Source organism: Zingiber officinale, chromosome 10B (genome assembly GCF_018446385.1).
Source record: "Zingiber officinale cultivar Zhangliang chromosome 10B, Zo_v1.1, whole genome shotgun sequence".
Classification (NCBI taxonomy): domain Eukaryota; kingdom Viridiplantae; phylum Streptophyta; class Magnoliopsida; order Zingiberales; family Zingiberaceae; genus Zingiber; species Zingiber officinale.
In genome coordinates, this window is record NC_056005.1 from 38435287 (window position 1) to 38447821 (window position 12535).

General features: G+C 34.8%; 1 protein-coding gene and 1 pseudogene across 3 annotated transcripts; one reads left to right on the forward strand and one right to left on the reverse strand.

Moving 5' to 3' along the window:
- The first annotated feature begins 7514 nt into the window (after positions 1 to 7514).
- On the forward strand, positions 7515 to 10775 carry LOC122029469 (chitin-inducible gibberellin-responsive protein 2-like). Of its 3 annotated transcripts, none has more exons than XM_042588456.1 (3): positions 7515 to 7644; positions 8819 to 8886; positions 8953 to 10775. In XM_042588456.1, exon 3 carries the CDS (start codon positions 8998 to 9000, stop codon positions 10531 to 10533), a length of 1536 nt encoding a protein of 511 aa, XP_042444390.1. In that variant the 5' UTR covers positions 7515 to 7644; positions 8819 to 8886; positions 8953 to 8997; the 3' UTR covers positions 10534 to 10775. The 3 variants fall into 3 exon arrangements, with proteins under 3 accessions (XP_042444390.1, XP_042444391.1, XP_042444389.1); XM_042588457.1 differs by having other exon boundaries at positions 8992 to 10775; XM_042588455.1 differs by having other exon boundaries at positions 8819 to 10775.
- An 872-nt stretch (positions 10776 to 11647) lies between these two features.
- LOC122030748 lies at positions 11648 to 11817 on the reverse strand (annotated as a pseudogene).
- Positions 11818 to 12535: the final 718 nt, after the last annotated feature.

The following is a 12535-nucleotide window of genomic DNA, read 5'->3' on the forward strand; positions in this document are numbered from 1 at the left end:
AAAACTGTTGTCTTTGAAGGAAAAGACAACAGTTTTTCACCGTTGTAAAAACTGTTGTCTTTGTCTTCAAAGATAACGGTTAAAAACTGTTATCTTTGAGTACCCCCTTTAACAACACAGCCTTTAACAACAGTCCGAAAGGGGCTACGACAACGGTAAAAAACCGTTGTTGTAAGGCTTTTTTCTTGTAGTGATCCTTGTGTTAGCATTGTGTTTTTGTTTCTTGTACATTCCGCTGCATATCATCATCAAGAAGCAAGCTACAACAAGCGCGACGAGCTATTCACCCCCCCCCTCTAGCTACATTTCGACCCTAACAATACTAAATTTGAATGACACTCTGATTTTCATAATAAAGAGCAGTAGGTTACCGAAGAAAAATTCTCATATTTGCAAGCAACCAACGTAACCAAACAATCTCACAAGTGATGATAGTCATGGCATGATACTTAGCTTCTGTGGAAGATATAGAGATAACATCTTGTTTCTTACTCTTCCAAGAGATAAGAGAATTTTGAAGAAAAATACAAAAGTTGGTGGTCGACTTACGATCCGTAGGGGCGCCTGCCCAATCAGCATCAGAGTATGCACACAACTCTAATGAGAAAGTAGAAGAGAATAAAAGACTCTGAAATTGAGTTCCCCGAAGATACGAGAGAATGCAAAGAACAGCAACCCAATGAACTATGGTCGGTGCAGTGATAAACTAACTAACCACATGCACAACATGCGCAATACCAAGACAAGTCATAGTGAGATAAACCAAACTTCCCACAACTGTACGATAAAGGCTAGGATTTAGCAAAGGAGAACCATCTGATAGAGAGTACTGAACATTAGTCTCAAGGGGAGTATCGACTACCCTATTGTTAGTGAGATGTGCATTCTCAAATAGATCGGCTATGCACTTTGACTTAGACAAGAGATAACCTTTTGGTGAAGAGGCAATCTTGATCTCCATAAATAGTGTAGTAAATCCAAGTCTTTCAGATTTAACGAGAACCATCAGATTTAGTGAAGTTGTCATGAGGAAGAGTAGTCATGGGGGAGGCTTTGTCGACGTCGGTACTGAAAGGATGAATGCAAATAAGATTTGCATGAGTCATGTCATGTGCTAGAAGAGGTACGAAGAAGAAAGGAATATGCTCAAGAAACACAATATGATGAGAGGTATATAATTTTTTACTGATTGGATTAAAACAACAATATCCCTTTTAACCAACACCATAACCAAGGAAGACACACAAAGCATACCTAGAGGACAACTTATCATGCTCGACGTGTTGTTGGAGAACAAAACAAATACAACTAAAAACACATAAAGAGAAATAATCAGACCATAACCATATAGTTTTTAAAAAAAAGACAAACATGAATTGTGAGAAGTTGTAATCCTATTAATTACATGAGTAGCAGTAAGAGTTGCTTTTCCCCAAAAAATAATAGGAAAATTCGTAGACAATAAGAATGAGTGGGTTGTCTCAACAAGATGTCTATGTTTTCTCTCTGCAACCCAATTATGTTTAGATATTTCTCGACACAAGGTTTGATGTATAATACCTTCTGATACAAGTAAATAAGAAAAAATATTAGAAGTATACTCACCCCTCAAATCACAACAAAAATACTTGATAATAATCGAATGTTTAGTTTTGACAAGAGTTTTAAAGTCATTGAAGATTGTAACATAATCAGATCTGTATTTTGTAAAATAAACTCAAGCATAACGAGCGCAATCATCAATAAAAGAAATATAATATCTTGATCCCCTTTTGTAGTAACAGGAGAAGACCTCCACACATTAAAATGAACAAGATCAAAAGGATTAGGAGAAAAAGATAGACTTTTATTGAAAGATAACGTAGAAAATTTTACCAGTTTACAACCACTACAATCAGAAATATTATAACTTTTTAAATAGGACGCTGAAACATGACCTAGATGAGTATGCTACAAATAAAATTAGAAGAAGAATGACTCAATCAAAAAGATGATAGATTGACACTAAAAGCTGCAACATCTAGTACTTGGAGCTTATCTAAGACATAGAGTCCCTCTTGCCTACGATTAATTCCAATCTCCTTCTAAGATTACGGGTCATGCACATAACAATTGGATGAAAAAAAAGATTGAATATCCAGACTCAAACAATTGACTAACAGAAATAAGATTAAGTGTAAGACTAGGAATATAATAAATATCAAGAAGAGACAAGCAAGTTGTAACAATAGAACCAATACCTATTAATGACATCAGAGTACCATTAATAGTCACAACTAAAAAAGATGAATTAGAAGACAAGGTGATAAAAGATGACAAGTTAAGTGATATATGATGTGAGGCTCCAGAATCTAAGATCCACAAAGAGAAAGATATACTTGATGTAACAGAGGATGACAAACCTATATGAGAAGAAATAGAATGATAAAGGGCTGTGAAACAAGGAATTGTTAAAACTGCTCAAGCATATATGGATCTAAAGAGGGGGCGGTCATTCCATTACTAGACTAAGGTAATCCACATGATAACTGTTGTGGTTGATTACCAGATTTTCAAAAAAATATTACGATGTAGCAATGGTGCATGTTGAGGTCATTACTACTAATACTGCTGCTATGGTGGTCATTGTTGGTTAGTCCTAGGAAAACGTACAGGTTCCACTATACAAAATTTTTTGTACAAGTGTCGAACCTTTCCTTAAATAACCTATTGTGTTCTTTAGAAGTTAAATTAGGAATCACAGACGGAACTTAACATCATTGATTCCAAATTTAACTTATTTGTTCTTAATGGTTTAGATTTGAATCGCAAGCGGAACTTAACACTATTGATTCAAATCTACCTAAGTTATTAATTCCATAAATATTAATTTCTAAAATTGGCTTCCAGGACTGCATAGCGAGGCACATGACCTTCTTGGATATGGGAGTAACCACCACCGCCTAGGCAAAACCTTTTAAGGAAAGCTAATATTTATTTCCTTAAATAACTCTAGGTTAACCAAAAAGAACAATCGAATTACAAATTCGAAAAAGAAGAAAACACAAACTCGAAAAAACTATTTTAAAAAAATAGATCTAATTGCCTCTTGTATTTAGAATTCTTACAAAGAAAATAATTAGTATGATGCGGAAGAAAACTACTAGTTATACCTTCTCTTTGTAAGCTAATAACCTCGAGATCTGCTGTCGTATTCCTCGCCTCGCCTTGGACGTCGTGTGAGCGACGATCCTCCAAGATGAACACCACCCAAAAGACTCCTTCCTCTTCCTCTAGAATTCGGCCACCACCACCACCAAGGAGAAGAGAGCAAAGGGAAAGGGAGAAGGGAGAGGGTTGGCCACCAAGAGATCTCCAAGCAAGAGAATAAGAGTTGTGTCTCATAAAGCCCCCTCACCCCTTCTTTTATATTACTTGCCCAAGGCAAATAAGGAAAAACCTTTTACAAAAAATAAAATCATCCAAGAGTTTTTCCTTTTTCCTTTTCCTTTTCCTTTTCTTTCCTTTTGATTGAATCAATCACCAATCAATGGTTGTGATCAATCCTATATGGTTTAGGATTAAGTTTAGTCGGCCCCTTGCTTGGGCACCAAGCAAGGTGGTCGGCCACCATATTTAGGAAAGGAATAATAATTTTTCTTTTATAAAATTTTACAAGAGAAAAAACTCTTATAAAATTTTACAAGCTCTCTTTCCTAAAGTAGGAGTTAAAAAAAGGAAAGTTTCTAAAAATTAAAACCATATTTTAAATTTAAAAACTCTCTTATAAAATTTTCTTTTTTAACATGATGATAGAAAATTTTAATTTTAAAACTTATCTCCCTTTTTTCTTAAACCATGAGGATGGTTAAAAAAGGAAAGTTTTAAAACTTTTAAAACTCTCTATTAAAACATGTTGCATAATTCAAATAAGGAAAGTTTTAAAAATTAAAATCTCTCTTTTAAAACTTATAGTTTTCTACAAAGAGAAGATTTTAAAAATTCAAAACACCTCTCCTATTTGAATTAATCTTGACCGGCCCCTACAAGCTTGGTCACCAAGCTATGGGGCTGGTCCTATAAGAGGATGTGGTCGGCCATTGCTTGGTCACCAAGCAATGGTCCGACCCCTTTCTTGGACACCAAGAAGAGCCTTACATTTGGATGGACTTAAGACTATAATGAGGCTACGACAGGGACCTAGAGGAGAAATTGGTTTTGACCTTCTGATGAGCTTGAGTATCCCGTGCTCGCCCCGAACACATAACTCAAGTTCATCGATAACAACTCATTCCACTAGAGAGTTATTACCGCACTACCGCACCAATCCCAAATTACATTATGGGCTCATTCTTATCATGAGTGTGTTAGTCTCCCTGTATTTAAGATTATGAATGTCCACTAATTAAGTAAGTTACTGACAACTCACTTAATTAATATCTAGCTCCAAGAGTAGTACCACTGAACTTTATTGTCATGTCGGACTAGGTCCACCTGCAGGGCTTAACATGACAATTCTTATGAACTCTTCTTGGGGGCATTCTCAACCTAGATAACTAGGACACAGATTCCTTCTATAATCAACAACACACACTATAGGTAATATCATTTCCCAACTTATCGGGCATATTGATTTATCGAGCTAAACCTCACCCTTTGATAAATCAAAGAAATAAATATTAAATATATGTGCTTGTTATTATATTAGGATTAAGAGCGCACACTTCCATAATAACTAAGGTTTAGTTCTTTTACTAAGTCAGTACAAAAAGAACTTACCTAAATGATCATACTCAATACACTTAAAGTGTATCAGTGTAATTTATTAGTCAAGATAAACTAATACTTAATTACACTATGACTATTCTGATGGTTTGTTCCTTTCCATCTTAGTCGCGAGCAACTGTTTATAATTTATAGAGAACCGACAATATGATCTTCTGAGTGTGACACCACACTCCATGTTATCTACTATATAAATTAATTGAACAATTACATTTAATAAATAAATACAGATATTGACCAATGTGATTCTTTTATTTCAACAAATAAATGTTTACAAAAGCTAGGCTTTTAGTATACACTCTAACAGTCATTTCTTCTTCTGCTGTAGTTTATCTTTATTCAACAATAATGGACACTAAGACTTCCAGTGTCCCTTTTATTTGTAATAAGCACACTCATCACTAGAAACCTTTGAAGTCGACCTATTTTGATTATGAGGTGAAGGCCACTATAATGCTACAAAAACAAATGGCGTAGATGGTACAATAATTTTCTTATCAACCTGAGACTTAAGGTGAATCTCCTCAGTTATCAATTCATGTACTACTGAATCAACGGAAGGGAGAGGACTATGATATAAAATTATTTCGTGTAATCCTTCAAAGTTATCTCAAAGGGCTATCAAGAATTGGACCAGATGTTGTTCTTATCTAAGAGTGGCATAAGCTGGGAATGCTCGTAATTCTGAGGATTCTGTGAGTGTCAACTGGTCCCAAAGTTTTGGCATAGTAGAATAAAAATTTTGGACACCCATATCTTATTGCCAAAGAACGCGGATATCTACTTCCAATTGATATTGTTTGGCAAAGATAGACTGTGTGTATAATCTTGTCAAATGATCTTAAACCTCTTTAATTGTCTTGTACTTGGCCAACTAAGCACCAATAGAGTGTGAACTAAAAATATTGATCCACGTAATAATCTTCGCATTATCGGCCTTCTAAACATCCAACGACTTTTCATAATCATCAATATTGTTGTCTGTAGGTTGAATTCGTACACCTAAAACATATCCCCATATAGAGTTTCCTCATAAGAAATTTTTAATAAAATATCCCCAATAAGATTAATTTTTTCCATCCAGTCGGACACTAATCGATTGAAGCGAATCATCTGTGCAACCACTCATGAAGATAGAACGAATTGTGCTCACGAATAATTGAACAGAAAATAAACCGAGTTGATGTAAAAATAAAAGAAACTCAATCAAAACTGTATGTCTACGCCACTCATGGAGTTCGATTCACGAATTATCTGTGCGACCACACATGAAGTTCGATCCAGCAAAAACCGACCCGATAACATACAATTCGCTCGAGTTCGACCCCGTATAAGCCGACCCAGTTGGAGATAAGTTTCACCCATTTCTTCGTCTCGGACCGGATCAAGCATAATAAAGTATATTACTCAAATTGGCGGCCTCTAATAATTCAACATGCACTGATGGAACAATTTCTAGATAGGAACTCCTACACTTCCATAGGTCAAAGACACAAATGCTTTCAACTGAAACTAACTAAACCTCTCGTTTGCAACGACTTCATTGCCCTCTTAGCGTCGACTCTCACTCTCAATCCCTTTCGCATGCAGTTGCTCTGTTGTTGACTCATTGTCACGGTTTTAATGGTCAAAAACACACATGCAAACACAGAAAGAAAAGCCTTTATTATTATAATGTGTAAGAACATAAAAGTTGGCCAACATTAGTAAATCTAATTGCCTTGTTAATTAGCTTCTTCGCCTATAAATTATTCTGTAAAAATGGTACAAAATAGACTTTGATGTTATTTGCTAATTTAAAAAGTCACATTGTGATTGTGACGGCGGCAAATGTGCGTGGCTCACATGTTTTTGCTTATACATATTTATTCTTAATTTGATCCTAGTTATAATATATTCATAGTGATTTTTTTTAATTAATGGGGTGCATAATCATACAATGTTGAGATTCTGTGTCATCTGTCATAAATACTTCCTAATTTATTTTGACGATCGATAAAAAAAACTTCTAAAGAAACGATGTTATTCATATTTATTTTTTTCAATTTTTAACAAACAAGGGGTCTATATTCTAGAAGACGCCTCCGGATTATATAAATTAGTTAGATTGCTACTTGGATTCAATTTAGATATTCTATAACAATAATTCAATTTAAACTTGTAACGTGTCGATGAGTATGTGAATATATTCCCTAATTATATTTCTCTCTGGTCACATCATAAACAATTTGGACAAATATATGTCATTATATATTCATTTTCAACCCGTCAAATTTGATTCAACAATTTTTTTCTACAAGCTAATAATTAGCACAATCCTAACCTTATCAAGTTATATAACTAGAGCCGCGTGTGCATGACGAACAAATTAAAATTCCATATTTAAAGAAGAATAAAAAGTAGAAATCATAAATGGAGTTGAAGAGGGAAAGAAAGAGCTGGAAACTTCCTTTTCACAAAAGAGGACGACGCGGAATCGGGTGGTGGGTCATGTTTTTTATATTCGCCCCCTTTTTATTAAAATTTTACAATAATTATATTCAGAAATTTGTTCGGACCGAATTGGACATGGCGCCCATCGTTTTAGGTACGGAAGATGCTATAACGTAATTAACAATATTCATAAAATAAAAACATTTTTTTAAAACAGAAAGGCATTGCGGTGGCAAAAATGTAATTGTATGCTTCCACGGTGGCAACTGCATTCTCTTATTATTTATTTGTTTATTTATTTATAATTAATTCCCAGCACTTCGCCTACTTGTTCTCTGAGACCACCGCGATTTGGAGATTGGAGCAATCTTCTCCTCTCCCTCCCTTCCGTTGCTTCTTTGAATCCTTTCTTGGATATATTCAAGTGGAATCTCAAATCCTGCTAAGGTATGCTGACGCCTAATCTACCACTTCCTCTTGGAGGTTGATTTTAAGTTTACATTCATGATTCGTTGAGTATTTGAGTCATCCGTCTCTGCGGGATCTGGGATGTTGTTGTTGGCCTTTTCTCTTTGTTTTTTTAAATTTATGTGATTTATCGTTTTTTTCTTCTTTTTCTCTTTCGTAAAAAGACGATTTTTTTGGTTCTGGTATCTCTAAATAACTCACGGTTTTTGTTTCTACCCTTTGCGTCGCGGTCTCTTTTGATGATGGGAAAATTTTCATTTAAAAATAAAATTATTGAGGTTTTGAGTTTCTTTCTTTCTTTCTTATCATAGTCAGATGTCTGTTCAGAAGTTCCTTTGCTACTACTTTATTTTGTTACATTTTCTAGTTATGTCTGTTTTGGTTAACAATACTAGCGAGTTGCTGGTTTTGATCTTGAATATACAGATCTTTCTTCTAGCTTCTTTGTATCTTATCCTCAGGTAGAATTACTCATCTGAGAGAAATGGTAACTAATTTCTGTATTAGTTAGTTAAAACTTACTATAGTTCCTGGACTAAGAGAACTGTAGTTTGCTGTAGACATTTTCTATACCAAGTTCAATCCTTTGTTTTTGGAACAAAGGGAAAATTTACTTATTGGTAAACGAATTTTATTATCATTGTAAAGATTCACTTCTTCTTACTAGTTCTGATTGTGAAAGAGTTAGACTAGTTCTGATTGTAAAAAATTTAGATGCTACCATGATTTTCATGTTATAATTGTTTTTCATTTGTAAAAAAAATGTTGGGACAGCAAAAGAGAGAAAAAAAAAATAGAACTAATTTATCAAACTAGAAAAAAATTAAGCAAAACTATGCCTATAAAAGTTGTTGGGTGTTTTTGTGATGCTAGTCTATCATTTTATTGATCCCTCCTTATTGATTATTCTCACATTCTTCTTTTAGTCCCCACCCCCTTTTCTTCCTGTGTAAGTGGTGCTAATTCTTTTTAATTAAATGATGTTTGCTTGAACTCTTAATTTCTGCTGGCTATTTGTGTCTTTGATGCTACATTTCATGTACTCATAGAAATAATCGCAATTAAATATCTTTTTGTTTTATGGCTGCTTCAGTTGCTAAAGAACAAAGAAGAATATGTTGGTGCTCATCCCTATTACTATATCTTTTTTCAGATAAATTATCCTCGTAACCTAAGTAGTAAAGCAAATGCAAAGGGGTCTTCGCTTGGTTGATCTTTCAGGTAGTCTTATTTTGATTTGTTAGATCAACCTATTTAGTGGTTTACAAGATGCAAGCATCTATGAAGTATGCAGACTTTGACAAACACCAGAAATCTCTGTATCAGAACACCATGCATTCCAGATCTGATGAAGATCACCAATCTGTGCATTCTTTCTCTTCTGAAGATAAGCTCCAGTCAAAAAACATTCAATCTCAGATCAATCGTGTTCAGTTCTGTACTCTGGAATCCTCCTTAGCAAACACTAATTACATTATTCACCACTCTCCATCTTCCTTCAATTGCACACCAAGCAGTGGGAGCCCTTTATCCTTGCAAGATTACCAATTTGATAATATCTATGGATCTCCAATTAGTGCTTCATGTATTACCGAAGACCCAAATGATCTCAGAATCAGGTTGAAAGAGATAGAGGATGCTATGCTGGGGCCTAATTCAGATATGGTCGAGACTTTTGAGAACACATACCCAGGCCATCTGTCCCTGGAACCACTGAAATGGAAACAAGCGATGGGAATTCCTAAAGGAGATCTGAAACAACTTCTGATAGCCTGTGCTAGAGCTGTTGCAGAGAATGATCCAATTGCTATTGAATGGCTAATTTCAGAGTTAAAACAGATGGTTTCAGTTTCAGGGGAACCACACCAACGATTGGGAGCATACTTACTTGAAGGCCTTATTGCTAGATTGGCTTCCTCAGGGAGTTCAATTTATAAATCTTTGAAGTGTAAAGAACCCACTAGTTCAGATCTCCTCTCTTACATGCACCTTCTTTATGAGGTTTGTCCATACTTCAAATTTGGTTACCTGTCTGCAAATGGGGCGATTGCTGAGGCTGTAAAGGATGAACACATGATTCATATTATTGATTTCCAGATTGCCCAGGGAAGCCAGTGGGTAACACTCATTCAAGCCCTTGCAGCACGACCTGGTGGTCCACCACATGTTAGAATCACTGGAGTTGATGATTCCAACTCTGCTTATGCACGAGGTGGTGGTTTAAATTTAGTGGGTCAGAGGTTGTCTCGCCTTGCTGAGTCTTGTAAAGTGCCCTTTGAATTCCATGGCGCTGCTATTTCAGGCTGTGATGTGGAAGCTGAGGTTATCATCATACAACCTGGGGAGGCAGTGGCAGTGAACTTTCCTTTTCAGCTGCATCACATGCCAGATGAGAGTGTGAGCACAAGTAATCACCGAGACAGGCTTATCAGGATGGTCAAGAGCTTCTCTCCAAAGATTGTCACACTCGTCGAACAAGAATCCAACACAAACACAGCTCCATTCTTTCCTAGATTTCTCGAGACCCTGGACTATTATACTGCCATGTTTGAATCAGTAGACATTACCATTGCAAGAGACAGCAAGGAGAGAATCAATGTAGAGCAGCATTGCATTGCAAGGGACATAGTTAACATAATTGCTTGTGAAGGGGAGGAACGAGTGGAGAGACATGAGCTTTATGGGAAATGGAGATCTCGGTTTATGATGGCAGGATTCAGACCATGCCCCCTTAGTCCTACGGTTAATGCAACCATCAAGACACTGTTAGAAAACTACTCGGAACACTATTGGCTTGAAGAGCGAGATGGTGTACTTTATCTTGGATGGAAGAATAGGACTCTGGTTGTTTCATGTGCCTGGAGATGAAATCAAAGATCTGACAAGCTAGTTTTTGCCTGTGACACAATAGACTGTAAACATCTTTGCTGTTACTAGATTGTAGAATTTTCCTCTACTTCAGTTGTGAAACTGCTTGTAAGCTGGTCATACTATCGGTAGTCTGGTCATATGATTGTAGATTTTTTTTTCCTGCTTTTGATGTTTGCATACTGTATTTAATAGAATTAGGACTAGTTTTAATGGTTGAAAAGAATTATAGACTTCTATGAGATATTGTGTATTGCCTAAAGCAGTTTGGGCTCTTTTGTCATTGAAAAGGCAAAAAAGAGAACCAAATCATTCGCCCACTGCATAAATATGTGGGAGCCTATTGAACATGAGGTCAAAAATATAAAACAGTCTCTGAAAAATATCAATTCCGTTTCTTCAGTGTGTTGGTCTTCCCGTGTAAAATAACTGCCACACTCGGATATGGTGCAAAAAAGTCAGGATTTGATGTTTCTTTGGTGCAAAAAAAAAACTAATCTATGTCATGTGAAATGCATTGACGATGAAAGGTCTATTGGACGGCAGCAAGATAGAGAAGTCCAAGTCTCGAATTAGTTTAGACCTTGATGTACAAAATGCATGCAAAGTCCGTTTGGAGGAGACATAGCGTTGACCAGTGCAAGGAACACTTCTTTTTCTGGGAGGAGCAGGACATGAGGCACTCGCAACCTGATGCACTTGCCTTGTAATTTACCAGTAAGTGTTGATCTACTTCCATTTAGAAGAATTTGAATTGCAAGCTTCTAATTTGTTTTGCAACTGATTTCTGATTTGGATTTGATTTAATTATACGTTTTACATTGGAAACATCTAAATTCATATATGGACATGAGAGCATTGTGCATAAATGCTAGTAGCATCATAAAGGCTATACTCCAAAAGTTATTAGTCATCAATAATTTATTTTCTCCGTATTGATCTTGAGACGGATTGACGGGGACACTGGAGATGAGCGTATTCACCTTTATACCACCATAAAGGTTGAATTGATGGATAAGAGAAAAAGAAAATAATATTTTTAGAAATATAATATATATAGTGTTAAGGAAGAAATATATAATAAAAATTAACTAGCTCACATACATGAACTTAATAAAAGTACGCTAGGCCCGTGTAACACAAGAGTGACACTTGAGAATTTCAACAACAAGCTACTATAACAGATTCTCTTTCATAAAAAATTAATTTAAGTTTTTATATAAGATATTAAATTAATAAAAATAAATACTACACTTAATCTTAACCAAAAGACCGAAAAACATTTACTTTTTAACGTTATCATCTAAGATATTGTCAATCCTAAGACGTGGAACTAAAAAAAACTCTAAGTATATTTCTTTATATAAAAAATAAACATAAAAAATTACTAATAAATTTTAAAATTATTTTTAATATAAAAAGAAAAAAGTATCAGATAATTTAATGTTAGACTTCACCCAAATTAATTATTAAAAGATTTATATTTTTTTTATTAAATAGGAAGATGAACAAGTGATGGAAAGATTTTTTTTATTACATATTTTATTTAATTAAAAAATAAAAGGAAAAAAGTCTTTAATTTTTTCCTATATTGTTTCTATTTTTTTTAAAAAAAACTTTTTCAAATAGAATATAACTTAAATCTGATTTTCTTTTTTAAAAAAACTTTAAATATATTTTAAATTTTTATATTTATTATTTTTAATAAAAAAAATTAAAACTTTCTTCTAACAATAAGACCTGAAGGTAAAGTCTCCTAACAGCTGCAGCTTGAAGAATAACCTTCAGCCATCATATTTCAGAAACAAACAGACAAAGCTGGTGTATCAAGGAACACTGGAGACACAGAATGTTAATTAGCCGATGTTAAGTTTTATAAAGTAGAGAAACTGATCTTTTAGATTAGCGAAACATACAACGAAGCACAATTCCATACATAGGAGCAGTGGGAGCTGAAAGCATCTACTTAGATTTACTTTGCTGAGTGGCACTAGTATGTTCT

Coding starts and splice junctions, on each gene's coding strand:
- LOC122029469 (XM_042588455.1), top strand. CDS start 8,935: ATGCAAGCATCTATGAAGTATGCAGACTTTGACAAACACCAGAAATCT.